Here is a 25,620-nt window from a genome sequence, read left to right on the forward strand (position 1 = left end):
ACACCCGAATACCACCAATTGATCTTAAACAAAGCGAGATAAATCCCGTCCCAAAAAGCCAGAGGCTCCTGACTTGGGAGAGGCGCAAACATGTTTTGTGAGATCTCAAACACACAGCGATACGCACAGTAAAACTCAGCTTAAAAGAAGTCCAAGTCCGATGTCAGAATAGGTAGCAAAGAAAACTAAACAATATGACAATGAAACATAAATTAACGCAGACGGAAAGATTGTGTCTTCATGCACTCATATGAAAATCAAGCACAATCCCTCCCGTTACAATGTAGGGGTTTAGTACCATACCGTTATAAAATATATGAGAACATAACCCGTGTCATGCCAAAAACTGTTTTATATAATATAAATGTGTTTATTTCTCATGTATTGAAATATTGTGTGGCTTTGGTCGAGACATCTCACATTATCGTGTCTTTCCTGTACATACTGATTGGGCATGCCGTTGTTTTATAAAATCTACTCCGAAATACAGTCACCGATAGCAGGTTGTATGGTGATATCAGTAGTTTACATTTTTGAACTCTCTTTTAGCAACTGTGAGCTTTATTCTACAGCTATATCTTATTCTAGTTTTCTTTGATTTTGTATTGCTGATAATACGTTATAGAATTTATAATGTGTGGTCGGAATAATGAAAGTATAGAAAAAGCTAGTTAGCCTCGCCTACATATTGCTTTGTCTCAAATCAGGAACTTTGTTAGTGGTTGGCTTTTGCCGTATATTTAGTTTTTTAATTTGTATTATGACAATTTTATTCTCGGTTTGATTGAATTTCTTAATCTACATGTTTTGTGGTTGTTTGTGTTGTTAAGTTACTGTCTCGTTGACTTATGCCCCACGCTTCTATTTTTTCTCATTATTTATATATACTAAGAAAACATATTTTTTATCCGTGCATGATCTATATTCTAAACTTTTAAAGCAATTGCAATAGCCTAAGGTCTATTTTGCACATGATTTAAAATGCGATAGAACAGGAATACCAACAGTAAATCAAATCCAATATCTCAATTGTTGCTGCGCATTTCATAATTATCCTTCATCAGGAATACTTGAATTGACCAAAACTGACATTAAATATACATCGGTTCTATTTTTATTTGTGGGATAACATTTCTTTTTTCGTATGTTGAACTGTAGATAAAGTTCATGCTTAATACAATTATGCAATTAGATTAATAGCAATATCAATTGCGAGTCTAGAGCTTCGGGCGTCATTGAAGATAATGAAAAAATGGTTATTTGAACTCACTGGTTATACAGCTTTATTTTTTAAAGAACTGTACTTTTTGTCGCAACAAAAGTTAAGACATATAACAATGGATACACGTTTAATCAGTATAAAAGATGCAATTCGCTCACGGGTTCATGATATCTTTTTAACGAACCAAAGTCTATCCATTGTATCTCTTTGATATATGTTGTCTATAATTTGAATAAATGAGAAGCAAAACTAGTCTCTGACGGACATGTGCGTTACCATTCAATTTTGTCATTTTAGCCGGTATACTTAAATTTGCAATAAAGCGCGGTCTGGCTAGTCACAAAACCAGGTTCAAATCACATTTTTTTCTTAGAATGTTCTGTACCAAGTCAGGAATATGGCAGTTATTATCTAATAGTTTGTTTCTATGTATGTTGCATTGATTGTTAATTGTTTTTGTTGCACTTCAGTCTTTTCCTGTTTCTTTGTTTTTCTCTTATAGTTGAGGTGTTTCCCTCGGTTTTAGTTTGTAACCCGGATTTGTATTCTCTCAATCGATTTATGACTTTTTTTAACAGCGGTATACTACTGTTGCCTTTATTTACCTGCAGACTCGGACGCTTAAAGCAATATCGCAGCCATGTCTGATTACAATTCGTCATGCAGTTTCAGAGGTGATCAAGAAAAGGAAAAAAATGTATAAAGTAACGAGAAACTCAGAGACATACGACAGACGACAGACGATAAAAACAGTGATAACTTCAAAAGTACAGCTTCGGTCATAAGACACAAGCACATTTGTACGGTATGACGCTATTTCAGGCAATAAGTTTGGAAATTAAAATGACAGCAAAAGCCATTTTTTAAAGTTAAAACACTTGAGGAAAACGATGTTATTACTTGATTTTTGTTCGTTAAATGACATCGATGTCGTCATACCATAATTTAAATATAAATATAATACAATGCTGTAATTGCTATTGCTTCAGTTTGTCTCCTGTTCTCCCGGGGATGTTTTTTGATTGAGATTAACATTCTAAGAATATTTCATTGCCGTTAGATGCTGGTTTAATTTATTAACGTTGAATCCATTGTCTTTATTGAAAATGAAAAAATAGTACAAAAACAATATATCTTTAAAACCCACAATCCATCATATAAGATAATTGATTTTTCAAATATAGTATTGCCTAAGTACGTCATATTGTTTCAATATTGTAACGTTAATTTGACGTAGGATGAGGTACGAGTCGGGCCTCCCGCATCTCGAGCTAATATTTCAAAACCAACTTCATCTATTATTTAAACACTATTATCTTAATCGGAAGATCGTTGTCTAAATGGGCGCTCACAACAAATTAGTTTCTAATTACTTGTCAACCCTATTGGCCATTTAAAGTGACTTATTCACCAATCCATTCTCTTTATGGCCAAGTTAACAATAGCCTCATTATTTATCGCAGATGCTTTGAAGTCTAACCGAAGTCAGATGTACTAGCCTAAGACAAGCGACTTTTTTCAATTAAGTTTCAAACAAGTAAAGATTGTTGCCATCAATAACATTGCAGATGTTTTGGCTGTGGATAAGTAATTGTCTGAATGTTCAAATTTTGTTACGTACACTAATTAAATTTTAAACCAGACAATTAGAATAGTTTTTTATTTTTGCCTTAAGTGGTATTGGTGTCTTGGTTGAATTTCTGCCAATGCTTGTTACCGATGTCGCTAGTAAACGCTTAAAAAACTCAAGTTTCTGTTTAGTGTAAACTATAGTGCTCATCTTAATGTACCTTGTATAGCTGACTATGCGGTATGGGCTTTGCTCATTGTTGAAGTCCGTATACGGTAACCTATATATATTCTTAGTAATTTTGGTCACTTGTGGAGAGTTGTCTCATTGACAATTAGAATAGGTTTTTTTTTTGCCTTAAGTGGTATTGGTGTCTTGGTTGAAGTTCTGCAAATGCTTGTTACCGATGTCGCTAGTAAACGCTTAAAAAATCACTTTTCGTTAACTGTAAAATAGAGGTCATCATAATGTACCTTTTATACCTGGCTATGCGGTATCGACTTTATTCATGGTTGAAGTCCGTACGGTAACCTATATTAGTCCATCAGCTGGTAGGGCAAAATTTCAATTCTGTGTTACACCCCAGGGTACCGCATTTTTTGGGTATAAATTTAAAGAGTAATATATGAAGAATATTTTAAGAGGTGTTAGACTTTTGAAAAAGTGTCCAAAAGGGGTTAAAAGGGGACTTATTTAAGGGTATATCAAAAATTTTGTTTTGCACATATTTACAGAAAAATGTAAAACTAACCAATAATTCAGTACTATTCTTTTTATTAAATGGAACAAATCATATCTTATTAAAACGCAGGCTAATTTTCAATTAATTCTTAAATCGTAGAGGACCAAGAAAAAAGGGGGAGGGTAATTTCCAAAATTCATGATTTTGAATGAAAAGAAGCAAACGTACTAATTTTCTTGATAAAATGGTATATTTTTTTATATTGAAACATAGTGTATAATGTAACTACAATGTAAAGGCTGTTGAAAAAAACCTTTAAAGGTAAGAAACAATAACATAGAATCAACGACAGACACAAACACAGGCAACTAGAAATGCACGATTCTGTCACAAATTTATACATCATATTCATGAAATAACTTACATATTAAAACACACAAAACTGTCAGGGTTTCTATATCTCTATCTTTTAAAAAAAAAATAACAACCGAATCACTACATTTTAAGGTCACGCAGAAGGTCAATCCATAGAATCATCATCAGTTTGGTCACCTGCATCTACCGAATTATCATTATCATCATTTCCATCATATTCGTCTTCATCGTTAGCAATATCAACGTTTTGATAATCCTTATATCTACAAGCTTTCGAGCATTTACATACAGATATCTGTTCAGGATAAACCTTGTTGAAAACTTGAACATCTGTTGTTGGCACAAACAGCTTTAAATGAACAGCACTTCAGAATTATTAAAGCATCTAACGCTGGTGGTTGGTCTAGCCAACTGATACTGATCAAATCGTTCTAAACAATACAACTATAGTTGTTTAGCAACAGACCAGTGTTGTGTTTAAGAGCAGATTTCCAAATCTTCGTCTGAAAGCTGGATGGTTTAATGTGCTTTAACATTGCATTTTTTTGGGGGGGCAGTAGATGACAATAAATCTTTTTTGGTTGCATTTCAAAACGTTCTGATCTTTATTCATTGATATTTTTAATTTCGTAGCCATATATAGAACACGAAAACCTCTCGAGTGTTTTGCCAACTCTTCGTCAACCTCTTCAAAATTTCACCACGATGGAATAGACCTTCCGAAAACACATAACGTGTCAAAAAGCCGAATAACTTTGCTTTTTTTCCTTTACCAGACAACACACTTACTGAATCACAACCTGTACTGCCGTGAAATCCTGGCAGTTTTCTACAAACATTCTCACCAATCTAACAGTGTTAGAATTGATATGCAACTGTGAAAATAGTAAGCCAATACTTCCACATCAATGTCAGAAGGTTTTATAACAATGGAGTCGTAACTTTTGTCAGCTGCATATTTTTGCATTAAGAAACATTTTGTAATCGGCTTCTTTCTGTTTGATTTGAGATAAAACCATTCTACGCTTTTTCATTTCCAACATTTATTTTTGGCACATACTTCCATGTGATACAAATAAATCAATACATTCAAGTGTAAATCAATAGGATTATTTACTCTTTTCCGAACCAAAGAATTCAACAAGAGCAACTTTGTTTTCCCCAACTAACAAACATTTCTTCCATTCCATGCAAAAAAAAACGAGTGTGATGGTCTAGAACTTATCTTAATGATTTGCCCTCCAAAGGACCTGCTGTTTTAGTTTCTTAATGGATATTGTTGGATACTAATCAGTGACAAAATCAATGCGGGACCTCTTTTCGAAACTAAAAGGATGGTTTCAGTTTAAATAAAGATTCTGTTAAGCGTTGGTTGTTAAATGTACATGAAATTGTTATCAGAGGTATCAAAATTATAATTCAGTATGCCAGACGCGCGTTTCGTCTACATAAGACTCATCAGTGAGGCTCATATCAAAATATTTGTAAAGCCAAACAAGTACAAAGTTGAAGAGCATTGAGAATCCAAAATTCCAAAAAGTTGTGCCTAATACGGCTAATGTAGTCTATGTCTGAGATAAGATCATCCTTAGTGTTTCGAACAAATCAAAGTTTTATAAACAGGAAATTTATATAAATGACCAGATTATTGATATTTATGTCAACACAGATGTTGACTACTGGGCTGGTGATACCCTCGGGGACGAAACTTCCACCAGCAGTGGAAAGAGCTTCAATATCCTTAAAATTCGAGATTTAGTAGGAAATTTGAATGAACGTCAAATAGTCAGTTATGAGAATTTTGTATCTCTTAGAAACCTAAGAACATAAAAAGTATGGCCAATTCTCATAACTGACTATTTGACGTTCATTCAAATTTGTCGATTGAATGACTTAATAATCTTGAGTCAATCACTACATAGCTTAAACACAAAATGTAATCAAGCACACTTTTATTGAGTTCGATAGAGTGCACCTTTTCTGAACGCAAAAAAAACCCAACTTAATTTGTACTTTTTCAGTAATATTTTTTTATGCATTCACTTTATAAAATAATTTGTCTCACCAAAACATCATAAATCGACATTTAAATGTGTGTTTTCAGTTGCAAATTGATAATGCTTATGTGTGAATGCATTGTACATGTTGTATACTGAATCAAAGACGGTAATTTGATGATTTGCGTAATTAAACGAGTATTTGCACGTACATATATTTTATCAAATATTTCATATTTTAGACGATATATAAATACTGCAAATGATTGAAACAGTGTATAATGATTAATTCTAAAGTTTAATTAACTAAAACGGGTAAATGTATAACGAATTTCTTTATGAAAGGAAAAAATATGCCTTTATTTTAACCCAAATAATCGGATTGTTTGTAATGTAAAAAAACTTTTTTTTAAAATAAAAAATCTTCAGAGTAACATTAAATATGATAGTTTTGTATCTGTGTTAGTTGTTTACACCTTTACTTTAATTTTTTTTAGTCGCTTTATATAAAAATATTTAATTAAAAATTACTTAGTCGTGATTGCTAAATGAGGGGACCATTGAAAGGGACGTTTTTAAACCTCTTTTGGACACTTTTTTTTTCGTCTAACACTTTGTATTTTATCAATAAGATAATGAAGTTAAATTCTATCAAAAAAAATCGCGGTACCCTGGGGTGTAATACAAACTCCTTAACTAGAGCGCTTTTGAGAACTAGCTGATGGACTATATATATAGTTGTTTAATTCTTAGTCATTTTGGTCACTTGTGGAGAGTTGTCTCATTGACAATTACAACACATCTTCTTTTTTATTATATGTTATTATAATTGTTAGTGCAAAACAATATAATGTCTTTAGAATTAATCAATTTTACAAGGATTACAGAAATTATTTATTATAAAGTCTAAAAATTCAAGTCGTTAAAAAGTAATTGCAAGGTGTGTACTAGAGTATAACTTTTGGTGTTTAACTGGTCGAGTATATTTTTTTTTTGTGTCATCTATTTTTTTTCACTCGGTGATACTGTTGTTGGCGTTTAATAGTTTCTGTTTAATTTATTCCCATTTTTTAAAAATCGTTTCTATTTAATGTATTGCCCTTGGATTTGAATCGGAACAAGCCCAACATAAAGTAGATTTTATGCAGCAGCGTAAAACTGGTATATGTGCAGTACTAGCTAAAAGATACCACAGACAAAATCGTTTGTTTTTCAGCGTCAACAATTTGCATATGTAATACGCATATAACCCAAGAAGGCATGCACCTGGTAGAAAGTTGTGAAATATTATGATCAAAGTTGCAAGTTTAAAAAGAAAAATCAATTTACAAGACTTGATGTGGTACTGCATATTCTATTTGCATTTAATCTGAATCTTAAAACAGTTTTGAGGAATTAAGGCAAATATATATATATAACCAGTAGTCGTGTTTAACGTCAATTACAATGTGTTCTCTCAGACAAAATACCAATTAGTATACACATGCATGAATGTATTTATTGTAACGGGAAAAGTATGACCTTTAACAATGCCAAAATATGAGACGCTTATATTGACAGGAGCCTGTGCATTTCAGTATACCATATATATAAGGAGATGTAGTATGAGTGCCAATGAGATAACTCTCCATCAAAGTCACAATTTGTAAAAGTAATCCATTATAGATCAAAGTATGCCCTCAACACGGAGCATAGGCTCACATCTAACAGTGAGCTATAAAAGGCCCCGAAAATGACTAATGTAAAAACCATTTAAACGGCAAAACCAACGATTTAATCTATATAGAAAATGAGAAACACTTATGAACCTCATCCACAAACGGCAACTACTGACATCAGATTCCTTACTAAAGCTTACTATAAGATATATAGATGTTTCTAATTGTTGATGGCCATTCAGGAACCTATATATGTGTCTTTATCTTTGAAATTTTGTAATTGATGGACACATTGGCGGTCATACCATATCTCTTAATTATATCTGTCAAACATCATGTGCTCTACTAAAGACCATCAATGTACACATATACCCTATGACGATCTCAACATAAGGCTACGTCAAACCATGTTATGCATAGATTCCATAGACAAAATAAAAAAAGTGTCCATAAATACATAAAGAAAAACAAGACTTGGATTTCAGAAATACTCGATTCTAGATTAAATTAAATAGTAAACAGTTAAATCATTTTTATTAATTACAACTGAATCTACTGGAGCAGCCAACCAGAAAATGTTGGTTTACCGTGTATGTTACTATGTATTCTACCATCGCCGGCATATGCTGAATGGTTACGGACATATACCGTATCACCTTTTGACACATGCGCAACCACTGTACCACTGACTGATCCCTCGTCTCCTTTCTTGGCACGAAGAAATGTGGACCCGTGAACAGAATTATTGATCATGAGTTCAGTTGAATGTTCGGCAGTAACCATTCGGATGACCCAGACAAATACGTACATCCCTGTCTTCGGACACGTAAATACTCCAGTATTGCTGTTATAGACACTTCCTTCATTTGCCTTTGTTGTATCAAATACAAGTCTCTCACCCGCTTTCGGATATACATCTTTTGAGATGAAGGCATGGAAAGCAATCACTTGAGAAATGTCCTTGCTGGGTTCACCTCGAACATTGACAGTGACATCATATCTGCCTACAAAAATTAGTATCATTTGGTAATGAGTATCTCTCTAAAATTCAATTAAATCACACATTTACCAAAACAAAAGACAAGTTATTGTTTTTTTGCCATGTTTCGATGGAAATATCTTCTAGTCGCATGTGTTGATTACAAAAAGGGCGAATGATAAGAAGGAAAAAAATTAAAATCACAAAAATACTGAACTCCGAGTAAAACCCAAAACGAAAAAATTTTAGTTTAAACATATTTTATTTGTTTAAAAGTACACATTGGATAAGACACAAGTCAAACAGACTTTTGAAGTCTTCTCCATTTAACATTTTTAGTAATATGATACAAAATATATGCATGAGCATGCATGTATATAATGGTATATATATGTATTATATGGATTCATGTCAAAAGACAGAGAAATGAAAGAAAAAAAATATAATACAGGCTACCCAAATATATATATATAAAAAAAAATAATATTTAGAACACAAAAATTAAAATACAAGATAAACAAACGATTTTTATTTTAAATTATAGACTTTTACTTAAATGTTGATGTGTGTGCGATCATTGTTTACTATCTAGACAATTTGAAACCTTTTTAATATACTGGAGAAAAAAAAATTAAAAATGGTTTGGTTTTGCTCTAGAGAAAGAACACAACTAACCGAGGTTAGTAGTTAGATATTGATTTACAATCATCTGAAAGCCAGCGCAGACTTTCAAACATCAAAGTGCTTGTAAGCACTGCGGGTAAAGGTTGCTTCAATTTATCAGTGGGAAGTGATATGCATATTGCATTGGTTGTAGTTGATTCAGCAGCAATTCTAAACAAAGGAAGATAACAATAATTTTAACAATGACTTCATTTATATTTTTAGAACAGATATTAGATTCCAGCCCCTTGCAAAAGTTGTCTCATTTTCTTGACAAGTGTTCCATCATTTTGTGCCTTGCATATCTGATTTTGTGTAGCAAAAAAGGTAGTGATAAGTTTTGGAAGATTTAAATATCAAGCCAGTTCAATAGGTTTGTTTGCATTTCAATCATGCAATCTTTACCTAAAAATCCTACTAATATAGTAGGTATATACTAGTAATAAAACAGAAAACGAAAGCAATAAAAAAATATTGCAATGCATTGTTCTCCATTTCGTAATGTTAACACCTTCTTTCACATGTATTCTGCAGAAACTGTTTAAATTGCTTACCGTTTTTGCTTTGACATGAACTTTCAGCATATGCATAGGAAGTAGCAAAACAGACAAGTATCATAGATGTCAACATTCCGAACATTCAAATGTGTTACTACAATGTACATTAGCGACAACAAAACACCCTAATTCATGTGAGTGCTCAGTTTTATGAGTGAACTTATAACAAATAATGTCCCATTTGCGTGTTTATGACATGAAATTTGATAGTTAAAAAAAACAGTAAAAGATTGGGAGATTGGCAAAAAAAAATTGTAGCCTGAAAATTAATTTTATTTTTCATGCCGGCTTTTCGACAAAATTCAGTCATCGAAGTATAAAACCCTTTGGTCGCATTTTCATACTTTTATGTCCTCAAATTTGATCAAAATTGAAGAGAAGTTAAAGGAAGAGTTTCAATATAACTTCTAATTTAAGTTAATATCAGGTCTTATCAGATATTTAATTTGAAACAATTTACGGTTGTAGAAGTATGCCGCTTGACATTGCTAAAATGACATTTGGGTTTCAATGTCTTCAAACTCTGAATATACATAACATTTTGACACTGGCTTAATCAAAATACTAGCTTAGACTTACGGTGAGGCTAGCTTTTTTATGCCCCATTTATAGGCATTATTTTTCTGGCTCGTGCATCGTAAAGTCCATCCGTCCGTCTGTCCCGCTTCAGGTTAAAGTTTTTGATGAAGCTGAAGTCCAATCAACTTGAAACTTAATACACATGTTCTTTATGATATGATATTTCTAATTTTAATGCCAAACTAGAGATTTTACCCCATTTTCACGGTCCACTTAACATAGAAAATGATAGTGCGGCTGCGGCATCCTTGTACTGAGGACACATTCTTGTTTCTCCATGCTGTAGGTGTCATGGACTTTGAGATGACGAAAATCAACAAAAGAGCTATTTTTGCTTCTGGTGTATATTGTACTGATTTTATGTCATGGATGGATACCTAATACCCTTTGTTTTTCTACTATTATTTTGGTAGATTATCTTATACATCTTCATAGTTGTTTATATCTTCTTTCTTTATTCCTTGTTGAAATACTAAGTAAATGGTGATTGTACATCTTCAATTTATTTTAATATTTATGAATATCCTAAATACAGGCATCAAGTACTTGTCAGTGATGACTATTTGAACTTGTGGACAATAAACATAAGTGTGAACCTTGATCATAGACATTTATTTAAATGTAGCTTGCTTGATATTTTCCAGAAGCAGTAAACAAACATCAAATATGATCAAATCCCCCAAGAGGTCTAAAAACTAAACGAGGAACCTTGCTTCAAGACCTGGTATCTAATGTGATGAAGTTTTTGTGATTCTTATGAAAAGGTTAGATCCCCAGGTATTTGTGATGCAAGCCTCAGGTTTAAGGAGAACACTTTTTTTTTTTAATGCATACTATATGGGTTTTGCTCAATGTTGAAGACCAATTTTTTTCAAAGATCTATATATGATTACATCCACATCATTTGTTCTCTAATGGATAGTTGTGTACTGATATTGTATAAATAACCTGTTATAGTATTCTGTTATTTTGTCTTTTTGAATATGACTTTTACTTTTTTAGTCTTTTTTTGGTGATATTAATTTGACATGGCTCTGTACTTATATATCCTGTCATTGTCCTATAGTATTCTTGTGTTTCGTTTTTGCTTTAGAATGTGCTTTGTCTATATGCCTTTTTTTGTGTCTTTGTTACAAATGATGTGGCTCTGTACTTATACATCCCGTCATTGTGTTATTGTAAAATTTTGTATTCTTATCTTTCATTTTTTCTAATGTGCTTTGTCTATTAGCCTTTGTGTGTTTCTTTGTTACATATTTCTTTGTTTTTAAAATGATTAAGATTATAATGCAATTCTGACTGCTTTACCCTAATTTTTGACAGTTTTACTTTCTATTTCAGACATTCTGTTTTGTTCACACATCGTTGTCAAAACAATTGAATTTTGTTTGACTGTCATACAAGTGAGAAGTTTAGCTAGGTTTAAACCAGGTTTAATCTACCATTTTCTACATTAGGAAATGCTTGTACCCAAGTCGGAATATGTCAGTTGTTATCCATTCATTTGATGTATTAGAGCTTTTGTTTAGTCATTTGATTTTTTTTATTTGGGTCTTTTGATATTGTATTTTTCTCAGAGTTCTGTATAAATGTGATTTTACTTGTTTGTATCATTGACAATCACAGCACATCTTTGTGTTTTTATAAAGTTTCTTTTACATTTGGCTAAAGAATTCTTGAAGACAATCTGAAATGAATACTGGCGGGATCATACAGATGGTCAAGCTAATTAGTAGTCAGGTAGCAGGGCTAAATGAAATATACAGACTAAAAGTACTTAGAGAGATATTTTAATTGACTTTGTATAAAATATAAAACATCTCAAATCTCTTCATTCATTAACAATTAAAATCTATACAAATATATGTATGTACAAAATCATATAGCACCATTGAAAATATTGCTGTACATGCAATAATCAACAAACAAAAACAAAATTAACGATTATGGCTCATTATTGCTGGCTTTCATCACTGGTGATCACATCTCTTCTCTTTCAGTGGTTGTTTCTAGGTTTTGAAATAAAGCACTTTTCTTAAATGAACAAAATGCTTTTTTTGGTTAAAATTAATAAGTTTTCAAGAAAGAAAACAACATATTTCAGTAATTTATAAATAATACACTATATTTGCTGGCAGTGAACAGAATTACATTTTTTGCTATACAAAAGTAACATTTTCTTCTGTGTTAGCTAAATCTAAAATAACCGGTTTATTGTCAGGTTTAGGTGTAGATGTAAATGTGGAAAACGTTGATGATTTCTGATTAGAAGTTCGATGAAATGCTGACGAATTAGTTGGGGTATTATGACTATACGGGAGGGGAGATAACTGCTTTAAAACTCCATTTCTGTTAGATACCAGTACTGGAGGAACAGATTGCGGTCTCAAGCGTTGATCTGCTGGAGAACTGGTCAATGTATCATCAAAGTCATCATTTGTAGCAGTTTTATCTAGTAGATCAGGAGATGCTAATGGAGCAGAATTTCTTTCTATTGATTGTCTATTTGGAGATAAAGGTCTGTACCGTGAGTATCCCCATGCTTTAGCTTGATACATATTGTAACTATAGTCAAAACCTAAATCACGTAAATTTTTCTCAGCTAAGCATGGATCATCAAAGTCTGCATTGATAGAATCGGAGGACTGAAAGTATTCCTGAGCCTCCGATGTTGACGGAATTATGCCATCTTGACTAAAACTTTGGTCCGTTGACATTAAATAATCATTATCATCAGCAGAAATATCAACAACCTCAACGGACATGGAAGAGATGCGCCCTGATGAACTGACACGATTATGGGATGAATATTTCTCATTGTTTTGTACATATTCAGTACGATCACGAGATAAAATTGGAGGAGCACTCTCTCGTCCAGACGAATGATGACTTTTATTGCGTAGGAATTCTGGTATTTCAGAATTATTCATATCTAATCCCCTTTGGTCGTCCAGTCTCTGCCTTTGAGCTTTTGATAAAAGTTCCAAAAACTTGTCATCTAAAAAAGAGAAGAAAAAAGAATTATAATTCTGGTAACTTCATGAAAATAAAATACAAGACATATATATGTAATTATTTTATCTTCTATTAATACAGCTTTAATGATTTTCCCTGTGAGAATCTAATAATAATCATTACATCATTGTAATAGTTGTCAAATGATTCTAATGGCACTATACATTATCAAATCAAGTAACATTTAAGGTGGTACCCAACACTTTAGCTAAAATTAATTTGGCTCGTTTAATTTTCATAAAATTTTGTCAAAGTATTTACTTTGATCCTTTGACAAAAATATAAAAATTTCAAAAATTTTGAACCAACCGTTTTATCAGAAAAATTACACTGGTTATATAGCAGTTTGAAAAAGACTTATTTTGATCATTGAGAAGCTTAATATTCCCTTAACAACACAACGTAATTAAAACGTTTAGTTGATTTTAAAGAGTTATCTCCCTGTAGTGTTAGGTACCACCTTAATATGTTTTTACGTAATATTTCAATCTTATGCAATCATATTCTAACAATTAAGTTATATTTAGCACCTTTTACAAGTTATGCATCTTCATTACTCCTAGATATACTAATTATGAAGCTAAAAGTTGGTTATGATGACAAATGTGTGGTAAATAGAATGCATATTAAATGCATCACTGCTGTTGTTTTATTTGATTTGCGACATTCTGATCTATTCATTTCCCATCCTACTCTTTTCCCCAATTTCAATTCTACATTATTTAAAATTAATACAATCAAGTTTTTAAAACTGTAGGCAACATGAAAAGCTTTTTATTTTGCAACATCATTTAAATTTAAGATGAGTTTAAGACAAATATATTAATTTGAATATGTATAAATAGAAAAGCTTACCGTCACCCTGTGAAGTACGAGTCTGATTTTTCTGAAGATTAAACGTCACTTTGTGTTTTGACTTCATCTTGCTGGGAGGTGGATCCTTTACGGATGCTGACTCTTTTCTCCGTAGGCCGAATAAACCCAAAGAGGGACGATCTTCGTTGCTTTTCAGCAGACCCTAAAAGACAAAATTAAAATATTAAGTAATGCAAAGAACTTTTAGTATTTATATTTTTAATATTTTAGTCGAATTATACAACATTTTGTCCTTCAAACTATATTTGTTTTTATATTCCAATATATATATTATCATTCTTTTAATAAAACAACAATCATGCACAACACAATACATATCTATCTGTCATTGGTCAATATTGTGAATATATAAAATATAATCTGTCTAAGTATCTTTTATGAAGTTTTATCATATGATTTATACAGCTATAAATCAGTTGTAATATCTTCCCCAGTCTTGATTATTTTGGGACATCATGCTACATGTATACTTCATTTGTTTTTCATTTTCTCTTTTTGATTTGTACCTTTTTAAACATGTGCAAATTATTCTACAAGGTTTTTTTGTGAGCTAAAAGCAAGCTTTTTAAACTATCTTTTAATATAAGCTACCAATAATCCTGCGTTTTTTTTGTCTATGTTATTCTCATTGTAAATTTGTAAATGTTAAATTAATTTTCATCTTTTTTAATGTGTCAAAATTATTTTCAAATGTGTTTTGTCTTTTTCTATGAAAAAAAGTCTTTAAAAAGCAAAAGAAAGCTAGGAAAGAAAGAAAGAGTTCTGGGGATGGAAGAGATTAATCTATAAACCACTCTGTAAAATTAGTTTCCAACTACAATAAGAAAGATGCACACTACAAACAAGCAAGAGGTCAAAGTTCACCACAATCTACCATAGCTACTGCATTCTCTTACCTTGACCTTGCTATCAGGATCTAAAATTCCAAGTTCATCAAAATTATGAGTCAACTGATGAGATTTGCCCTTCATGAGATCATCAAAGATACTATTTGTCATTAAGTTTAAGGAAACATATTCCTTCTGACTGTTATGGTAATCTGGGGGATATTTTAACGCCATAGTTGGAGACCAGGATGTCGAGCGTATACTTCCTGTTTTACCCGAAACTGTTAAATATATCATGCAAGTAAATACATTGTTAGATAAACTAGGGATTGTCAGTGAATATTCATAAAACTATTTCAGTGCCCTCCCTTGGTCCTGTAAAAGCCTTTTTTTGGAGCAGATCTAAACATCTTAATCTTCAGAATACATTCAAAATAAACTTTTTTTTAAAATTATGAATATTCACTGATTACTAGGTATTATAATTAAAAAACAAGGGTAAATGTTAACTAGCAAATATCTGATTAAATATTAAAAACATCATTCTGAGTAAATAAATCTAAATGTTCTGCTTATACAATTAAATGTTATGAATTCTATATAAATTATGAAAGGTATATTAACTATTCAAGGTATCAAATATATTTTTTATTGGATTTTATTCTCTAATTAGATAATGACTTTTCCAGATAAAGAGACAGTGTTAGAATTTCATTATAAATGATATTGTAAATCTTATTTTCTGTCAGGAACATAAACTGATCAGTTTTAACTGGAAAAGTCAACTAGCAACTAATTCTGAACTGTTGATTTTGGTTAAATAAATACACAAGCTTTTTCACTTATTAGTCATTCACCAAAATTTTCTGGTTCATTATATTTTACAATTTTTTTTCTTTTTTGTTATGAATCGATAAACAAAATCAATAGTTCAGAATATATTATTATGTAACAAAACCAACACCATTAGTGCATTAACAAACAAATACTGTAAATTCAGAAATTATTGCGAAAAATGCCACAGGACCATTTGATTTTTTTTATATGAATCAAACATGATTTTTGTCAATATCACGAAATTCAAAATCACATTTTAATCCAAAATTACAATAATTTCTGAATTTACAATATAACAAATCAGGTTGTATTTTCAAATATATTTTTTTCCAAATTGCTGCTAGTGCATTTTCAAGCAAATTTTCATCTTGACTCTTTATCAAAATAATATTTTTTATACAACCTAATTTGTTTGATATTATTACAAATACTCTCGACATCATCAGGTCATTTCTGGCACAAAAATTCAAATTTCTGATGATGAGTAGCTTTTCATTCACAAGTAAACAACACATCCATAATGCAAGGGAATACAAGGATTACTTCCCTTTACTACACACACAACATGACAATGAAGATATGAAGAGATAATGAAAGAGAGAAGAGAAGAATGAATAAAAGTTGGTGTCCGATTGTGAAGATGATATGGTGGTTATAAATGAATGTATGGATATTTTATGAATGTTTTAATGTTTTATGATTACAATAAAACATCAAACACTGATTGTTTTGGGGTTTGTAAGATTGATGATAATGACTTATATGAATGGATCAATATATATGAATGTGTCATTGTTTTATGATTAACAAAAAACAAAATATGCTATTACTTCAGAGCTGATTACTTAGTACAATAATACTTTTGTTGAACAAGAAATCAAAAGTACTGATACTTGAATATTAAAATAGACCAACTAGCTCATCTGTACTGTGTGAACTTTGGTTTATAATTTAGTTAAGTACAAATGAACTTCAAAACAGACCCTTAAAAATTTCCTCATATTGAATTATTAAGGAAGTAGTTTGATCTAAATATCCCTATATGGAACCAACTTTCACCAAAAGTGTTAATAAAACAGTATTTGGAAATCAAAATACCAACACAAATATATACATATATATGCATGTCACCAAAGTCTACAAGATACCAAACAACAAAAGCTTAACATGGAATGTTTGTGGATGACTTACCAACTATATCATCTTGTTGTAAGATCACAACTCTTTGATTATCTATTGTAGATACTTGTTCATCAATATCCAATACTTCTGGTTTCCCTGACTGAAAAGATAAATTAATAAATAAATTAATTTGATGATCTCTGATTAGTTAGAGTTATCTCCCCTTATACAATTCTGACATTTATATTTTTTTCTTACAATTTGATTTGAACGAAAAGACATATTCAAAACATATATAGTTTACAGTGTATAGAACATTAACATAAAGAAGAAATAAGATAGCATTTATTATTTTCTTAAAAAAGGTTTGAATGACATTTCTACAAGTATAATTATATCAACATGATTTTTTTTTATTTAAACAACACACTCAAGAGAAAGCGAGGTAAAAAAAAATATAACATACCAATTGTACAAAAATATTATCCAACTTAAATCCATATTTATTAAGAATAGGTTTGAACACATCACGAATTGTTCGGTTTGGTTTAGCTTTGACACCAATAGATTTACGATTCGGTAAGTCCATTCTAAATAACACACGTCTTTCTATCATCACTTCTTTAGATCCTAACGTTGATATATCCTCGGACAGGTCTAATGGCTGAAAATAAAATAACAAATAATTTTGAATATACTGGATATTTTAATTTGAAGTTTGGTGAAAAGAATTACAAATAACAGTGTAGACAAACAAAAAATTCATTGACATTTTTTCAAGAGCACAACAAGAAAGTTCTACAATCTATAAATTTTGACTTTCTTCCTTTTAAAAATAGAATACTTTTGACAAATGCCCAATATTTACCTTATCAGATCCCAGTAAGAAGACATCAACACCAGCAATAGATAGACTTCTCTTATCACACAACTTTCCTAACACAGTTCTGATTGTCTGACCCGGTCTAGCACACACGACCGTCGTTGACCCATCAGGCATGATAACACGACAGAATTTAAAGTTTTGTTCATCATTTTCATTGGTTACTTTCGTTGCCTCCTTTCTCATTGTACTGAGATCTATACCAGGACCAGCTGGTATGGAAGGTTTACGTTGTTGTGTATTATTATTCACTTCTTTGTCTTTTGTTATCTTTTCTTTCTCTTTCTCCTTTTCTTTCTCTTTTTCTTTTTCTTTTTTCTCATTCATTTTTTTCAAATCTGAATCTGAAGCTGCTTTTATACTTTGTTTGCTGCTCCCTAAAAAGATAAAATATAAATAAATATTTATTACTTATACATTTACAATTTTTAAGTTAGAAATCAAGACTAATTGAACTTAGGTCTATTCTCATGACAACTTCAAGTGTTTATCAAACAGACTAAATGGAACTGATCATTACATTAACAGAAAATTTGATTCCCAATTTTGTAAATTTGTGCAAGTTTATCCCTTTGAACTTGTTTATATTGAATAACCTTGGATATATGTTTTATCAATTGTAATATTTATTTACAAAGATATGTACAATTTTCTTTCTCAACTTACTTCCTCTCCATGGCAACAAAGATCTCCTTCTTTTTTCTTTACTTTCAATTTTAGATTTATTTTTCTCATCCTTTTTATCTTTCTGTGTAAATTCGTCAGCTGGTAGATTCAGTGGTTTTCCCTCCATTTCTCTCATCAGATATGTTTTGTACAGTTCTGATTTTATAAATCTAGGATAGCTGTCCTGTTTCATTAGCTTGAAAATCTAAAAAGAACAAACAAATTTCATATATATTTGAACAATATTTGAACCTAAATTTTTTTTTCAAATGTTGTCTTAAAACAAGCAGATTAATAATAGTTTATGTAGTGTAATGTATAAATGATGTAGTGCCCACTCAAACTTTTCTTTTTCTTCAGACTTTGATTTAATCACTGGAATCTTTGAGAAAGAGAAGGGGGGTCATAACAATTGCTGTATTTTAGTATATTGTCTGACTTATATTATATGTAAATCTATTTTGTGTTTTGAGTATTCCTATATTTTGTGTATCTTCTAAAAAATTATCCAGTAACTCATGTAGGATTTAACAGTTAAAGAATCAACAATTTATGTTTATATTCATATTGAAAGAACTGTCTAAGATATCTTAAATGCCTTACCTCCTGCTGTGATTTCTCAAATGTATTTGTTCCTGGATTGTCTATTTGTTTCTCTACTTGTTTGACCGTCACATGTTCTACATTGACAGGATCGGTGGCTTTCTGGGACATATACTTCATAAAGATCTCTTTAGCTTCACCTTTTCGCTAAAAATAATAAAATTATATTTTAAATACATATTTTTTATATCTACTTTTAAGCATATTAAAAACAAATTATTAAATGATTGTAATAAAATCAAATTCTGATTCAAATTTTTACTTTTCAACTGTATAAAGGGGAATAACTAGAATTTGTTTTATTGTAAGAATAAATTGTTGTCTATTTTCAGCCATGTGAAAGTCATTTTCTGCCAAACTTCCATTATATGTTTTGTCACTTAAATTAAAATTGTTCTAGGTAAAATAACTTGAACATGTCTAACACTTGACTGATTTGTTTTTGATTTGGCATTTGTAAAACCACTGATATATTTATGTATATACAAACTTATCATCAGAATTGGCAAAATCCATAATTCACAAATTTAGCACTTAGAACATGAGATATTTTATTTATTAAACAAAACTGAATATTTATTTAAAGATTAACTTTCTTATCTGATTGATTTTTACATATGAAATTTCATGTCAAAATAAAATATCTGGGTAATGAAATACTGAAACGTATTATAAAACATTTAAAGTACCTTATCAGAGTCTTCAATATGTTTAAACTGTTCACATGTTCTCCAGAATAAAATATTTTCTTGGCTGAATTCCTTCTTCAAAAATTCCTGAAATGATAAATAAAAATATATGAAACACGAAGTTACAAATGACCTTTAAAAACATTATATAAAACATTAAGCTACAATTGACCTTTACCAAAAAACAAATATAGTTAAATTCTGAGGATGACATTTTATAAATTCTAAATTGCACTGTATATGTATACTTATGTTCAAACATAGCTATATATATATATTTATTTTGACTACGATATTGATATCGGTGAATGTCACAAAACTTCTTGCTGTAGCAGTATTTTCGACTACATTTTTCACTATTATATAATGAACTACAATGTGAAATCTTAGTTCAAATCCAAAATTTTATTTTGAATGACAAAACTTACGGTGAAGACAGCAAGTCCTCCGTGATCATTGAGGAGCTTATTAAAGTTAACGGCCCACCCTGCGATCCTCCCGATATCATCTTCATGTTCATCGTCATCTCCATTGTTTGTGATATTGTTTACACTGTTAGCGGTAGACAGGCGATGATTGGTTTCTGTGTCTAATGCAACTAAACTCTGCAAATATAAAATAAATGTCATTTATAACAGGAAAGATGGATCTGTTATACCATATTTATTACTTCTGCTAAAAAAAGAGAACTGGAGTACCATTGTTATCAGTGCAAGGATACTAGTCATTATAAGTGTTTTTGAAGACAACAAGGACATGCATACGTAAACATAACATATTTCAGAACGTAAACTTAGTAACTAAGTTTTAAAACTTTATAAATATGCCAGTGTCAATACCAATACTTATTTTCTTTTCTTTATTCTGTGCCTATGACATTTTCAAACAAATAAATCATATCAAGCCTACATTTGACCCCAATAACCTCATTAAGTTTTAGTATAAAACATACATCATACTTCTGTACCTCTTTCTATCACTTATAAAGTACATTTTATAAGACGATAAAATTGATCTATAGGAAATTAAAGAATTTAAATGTATTTTGATCAACAATTTTACTCTTTAATACAAATCTATCTTAAAATCAGAAGGTGTAAAACTAGTTATAACGTCATTAATAAATTAAATCACAAGGCTTATAAAAATTGAAAAGTCAATTTCATAACAGATTTCTTTGAAACTGTAGAAGGAAAATGGGATTTCTTTGGAAATTCAGAAGTGCTTCTCAAATTACTCAATTGCACTCTTTTATCATACTGACATTGACCTTCCATAAGATCTATACTTTAAAATACAGTTAATTTTCCTGACGTATAATTATGGTGAATTCTATTACTAAAAGATTGGATTAGTTTCCAACATTAAATTATTGATCAAATAGACCTAGTCTTCAACATTAAATCAATTACATGGGAAGAATTCTGGTAAATTTTACAATCCTTTTTTTTTTTATCAAAAACTTGGAACATTTTTTATTGAAACTTTCAGATGACTAGCCTAAATGCAAGTTTTTTTTCACATGACTTTTTTCATTATTTAAGTACTTACTAAAGTTGATAAGCTTAACATCCACTTTAATTTGGACAACACCAAATTGTCAAAGTTATCATAAAAACTGTGAATCCTAGCTCTACCCTTCATCATAAAATTATGTGTTTCTTTCCTAAGTTCCAATTAAGATATGTAACAAGTTTTACAAGTTTTAGAATTATATCTGGATGATAGTTTAATTTGTTTATTCTTCAATTTCCTTTGGTATCTCAGATTGATCAGTAGATAACTCATAACAAAGTGATCAAAGATATTAAAAAATATATCAAAATACATGTTCACACCTTTACACTGGAATTGAACAAACGAGAATTTATGGAACAAAGGAAAGGAAATCATATGAATACACTTTAACCCTGGGATATACAAGTACTGAATACATATATATTTACATATCTGATTTTTATCCTGAATACCTGGAGGGTAAAAATAGTACATGTTCCCACAAAACTTGATAAATTTGCTTTTAAAAAAAACTTGAAAAATTTGCATTTAAAAACTTAATTAATTAAACTTTAAAAACCAAAAAAGTTATGCAAATCTTTTTCATGTCATAGATTAAACATACAACATAATAAATAACATGTATAATTAAATTGTAATTTTTATTTGAATATTTACATACCCAAACACTACTAAAAGCAACCTTCAGTTTAGGATACATTGCCACAAATATTATTTTAAAAATATTTATTAAAATTAGAATTTCATATTTCCTTCCTTCAGGTCAATTCTTCTCGTTTCCTAAATAGGTACTTTATAAAATATAACTTTAAATGGTTTGATATTGTATCATCCAATCAGAGGAATTACAACAAATATGTTTTATGTAAATTTATTAACATATTTAGTTGATTCCACAAGACTTCACAGCCTATATTAACTTTCAAATTTCCAATTCCCAAGTATTATTTTTAACTAACTAAATATCTTAATATACATTTAATAAGCTACTACTGACTACAGTTTCCACCTATACCCCTGCATAACCTTGCACCTCTACAAAACTATAGCAGTTTATAAATGAACTCTTACCAATCTAGTACGTGGCTGAAAAATATTAATAAATTTCACCAATTCCTTATCGTCAGAAAGCGAATGTCTATGATCTATCACACTATACGATCGTTGATACATTTCTCCATTTTTATCGGCAACAATATAGTAAAACATTTTCCATGTCAGTACAGAGGAAAGTCAATCTTGAAGGATAATCCCACTTATATTCATATGATAAGTGATTCATGATTTTCCATTTTATATCATTATCAAATAAATGTTTTTAATAAGTCCAATTAAAATGTTTATCCTGTTAGAATACTGTGAGCGTGACTGAGTAACAATACTGATGTTCACGTTACAAGTATTACAGTATAGATGTTCCACGATGACGGATTAGACGACAGATCCGTTCAACCTTAAATTCATAAATGTTATGCCATTCAAACATTTGCCTGTAACGGAAGTACATAATTGTACTACAGTTATTTCTCAAATTACGTCCTCTTTTTAAAAACCATTGTATGACCTAGACTTAATGATTCTTATATAGCATGTATCTATATAAGTTCAAATTTGGTCATCGGTCTAAATCAATCATTTGATATATTTAGCCTTAGTCACAAACATTCTGTGTCAAACTTGTCCTAAAGTTATCCAAGGTTTACATTTGATCAAATGACACTCTATTCAATAAGCTTAATAATAAATTCATAACCTTAGCAAATTCCCATGCATGTATACACTACCGAAGTCCATACTTTTCAAGGTTTAAGATTTATTGAATCCTTTTTATTTTTCAGCGCTTTACATTATATCTATATATTTCCAATGACATTCATATTTCTTAAATATTTATCTATGAGATTCATTGTATATAAGTTTGATTTGGCAAAAAGTGATCGATTAAGAGTTTTATTCTATATAGTTTTAACTATTTAAGTACTTATTATAAGGACCTTAAGTAGATTTGACCTCATTATTTCCAAGTGCATATGAGACTCAAATTGCATCGTTTTTTCACATACTATTGAAGATCAAAGAAATTTTACATGTTGAGTTGTATGATGTTCAAACATAAACTGAGGTTTAGAGGATAGACATTGTGATATCTTCCTTTGTAGTTAAAATTAAATATTTTTCATTTCTGCTGACCTAGTAAAAAATTATAAGGAAATTTTTTGAAAATTATTTTTATTGATTGCAGTTTGAGCAATATTAGCTTCTCTTTTATGAAAGTTATTGAAAAAGATAAGTTTTAAGTCTCTGAATATCAAAATAAAAAGTGCCAAAAAATGGTTTAATTGGAAAAACAACTTACATAATTCAGCAGTGACATATTAACTTGCATGCTCCTTTTCATCTTTTTAATTGGAACATGGTCAGTACTTTTTCTTCGCTGACGACTTTTCTTATAATATAATCTTTCAAACTGTTCTTGTCTTTCAAAAGAAGCTCCATTTAATGTTATATCCAGATACATTTTGGAAGTTCCTCCTATTTTGTCTATTATCATTGTAGAATTTTTACAAGGACTCACAATAAGACAATTTCTGTATGGGCTAACAGGTAATCTCACTTGTTGACCAAATTTGTTATGGTCAAAATTATAATGTGATTTCTGAGATGTGAATTCTATCAAGTCAAAGTATGTAATGGCACTTTGAGAGTTTGACAGAACATTTTTATTCCATCCATAAGGGGAGGAAGCTGTCATTTTAATTAATTTTGAGATTAATTAATCTGATAACTTTGTTTTACATGTGTCCAGACATACCTGGAAAGCTTTTTTTGAAATTAACCAATCAGAACATACTTTTACCTGCAATTAACCAATCAGATTGAAGAATTGCACTAAAGGTAAGTGTCAGCTTGTATAGTTAATCCAATTAAGAAATGTTCAAATCTGTCTAACAGTTTTCCTGAACTCTGACCCAAAGGGCAAAATTGACACTTTAACATGTAAAACATGTAAATAATTATGAAAATAACAGTAAACAAATTAAATAATCCTCCTTAATCCCAAAAGACAACTCTTCTTTACAAATCTGACACCCAAAAGTGAAATTAATTGATTTTTAATCATTCTGTACAAATCTCTGATTTTAAGGATTGTTATCAGATAAGTTTTTACATGTTTCCAACAAAGGTGAAAAAAAGGAATAAAATTATTTTTTATAAAGATTATTATTATGTAATTTCTATTCATTCTTGGATAATTCATATAACCAAAGAAAAATAAACAAAGTTAATCTCTTTTTCACAAAGATCAATGTGCAGATAAAATTACATCAACCCTTAAAAGTTTAAACCCCCAAAAAGTTTTGTCTTGACAATACAAATAATTTTAACTTTAATATCTCTTAGAAATATTTTCAAATTTTAAATGACTTCCCATCATGGTATTCTGATATAAATTGTCTGCTAACTTACAAACATCACCATTGAGGTTATAAATAAGACTGCAATTATAAAATATGACAATTTATTTATAATCCATTTTAACATGCACTGCACCCAGGGAAGATACTTGAACATATCATCTGTAAGTACATCAGGCTATTCTCCAGGACAAAAATACATCAAGTTTGTAAAACCTACTTCCAAAAGTGCACACATATATGAGGGCCTCGTTGTGACATGCTCACCAAGAGAGCAGAAGCCAGAGAAGGTTGTAGGTTGGAACCCTGAGCTGGGTCGAATCAAAATTTCAAATTGGTATTTGCTGGTGTTTGAATGAGAAGTAAGAGCAAAAACCAGTCTATTTGGAGTAAGAGCAAAAACCAGTCTATTTGGAGCAAGAGTTTAAACCAGTCTATTTGGAGTAAGAGCAAAAACCAGTCTATTTGGAGTAAGAGCTTAAACTAGTCTACTTGGAGTAAGAGCTTAAACTAGTCTATTTGGAGTAAGAAAAAAAACCAGTCTATTTGGAGTAAGAACAAAAACCAGTCTATTTGGAGTAAGAGCAAAAACCAGTCTATTTGGAGTCAGAATAATGTGTCCAGGTCATTATACATGTCTCCCTGTCAGTGTGGGATGTTTGTTACCTTGTAAACTAGAATATTCAAAATTAACCTTGAGTATGTTATTCTAGAACAAAGCAGGGTACATCTCTATATTGCATGAACATGTTTTTTGGTCCTAAATAGACATATAATTTGACACTGGACATCAAACAGCCATCCACCATCTAAGAGTGCATAGCTCTTTGTATCCTCATCATTAATTGATTGAATGAATGGGAAACAATACTGATTTTTTAACTAA

General features: G+C 30.4%; 2 protein-coding genes across 6 annotated transcripts in view; both read right to left on the reverse strand.

Moving 5' to 3' along the window:
• Nucleotides 1-8,016: 8,016 nt before the first annotated feature.
• LOC134713723 (caprin-2-like) lies at nt 8,017-10,778 on the reverse strand. The gene is made up of 2 exons (XM_063575014.1): nt 9,701-10,778; nt 8,017-8,508 (listed from the first exon to the last, which is right to left on the reverse strand). Exons 1-2 carry the CDS (start codon nt 9,783-9,785, stop codon nt 8,057-8,059), a joined length of 537 nt encoding a protein of 178 aa, XP_063431084.1. The 5' UTR covers nt 9,786-10,778; the 3' UTR covers nt 8,017-8,056.
• A 1,278-nt stretch (nt 10,779-12,056) lies between these two features.
• Nucleotides 12,057-25,620, reverse strand: part of LOC134714656 (regulator of G-protein signaling 12-like) — a 49,929-nt gene continuing 36,365 nt past the window's right edge. For 3 of the 5 annotated variants that reach the window (XM_063576087.1, XM_063576089.1, XM_063576088.1), the window contains 10 exons: nt 20,229-20,405; nt 19,801-19,887; nt 19,112-19,258; nt 18,509-18,713; nt 17,828-18,219; nt 17,426-17,623; nt 17,029-17,119; nt 15,070-15,281; nt 14,153-14,315; nt 12,057-13,280 (listed from right to left, as the gene is read on the reverse strand). In XM_063576087.1, coding sequence (XP_063432157.1) covers nt 12,442-13,280; nt 14,153-14,315; nt 15,070-15,281; nt 17,029-17,119; nt 17,426-17,623; nt 17,828-18,219; nt 18,509-18,713; nt 19,112-19,258; nt 19,801-19,887; nt 20,229-20,405 — 2,511 coding nt within the window. In that variant the 3' untranslated portion in view covers nt 12,057-12,441. The remainder of the gene's footprint in view (nt 13,281-14,152; nt 14,316-15,069; nt 15,282-17,028; nt 17,120-17,425; nt 17,624-17,827; nt 18,220-18,508; nt 18,714-19,111; nt 19,259-19,800; nt 19,888-20,228; nt 20,406-25,620) is intronic. The other 2 variants (XM_063576090.1, XM_063576091.1) reach the window with 2 other exon arrangements.

Source organism: Mytilus trossulus, chromosome 4 (genome assembly GCF_036588685.1).
Source record: "Mytilus trossulus isolate FHL-02 chromosome 4, PNRI_Mtr1.1.1.hap1, whole genome shotgun sequence".
NCBI classification, from domain to species: Eukaryota; Metazoa; Mollusca; class Bivalvia; order Mytilida; family Mytilidae; genus Mytilus; species Mytilus trossulus.

What these genes read in the sequence shown, in the direction of transcription:
- LOC134713723 (XM_063575014.1), bottom strand. Translation starts at nt 9,785, where the DNA reads ATGTTCGGAATGTTGACATCTATGATACTTGTCTGTTTTGCTACTTCC. An exon ending in TTCATGTCAAAGCAAAAACG is followed by an intron (nt 8,509 to 9,700) that starts GTAAGCAATTTA and finishes TAATTTTTGTAG; the next exon opens with GCAGATATGATGTCACTGTC.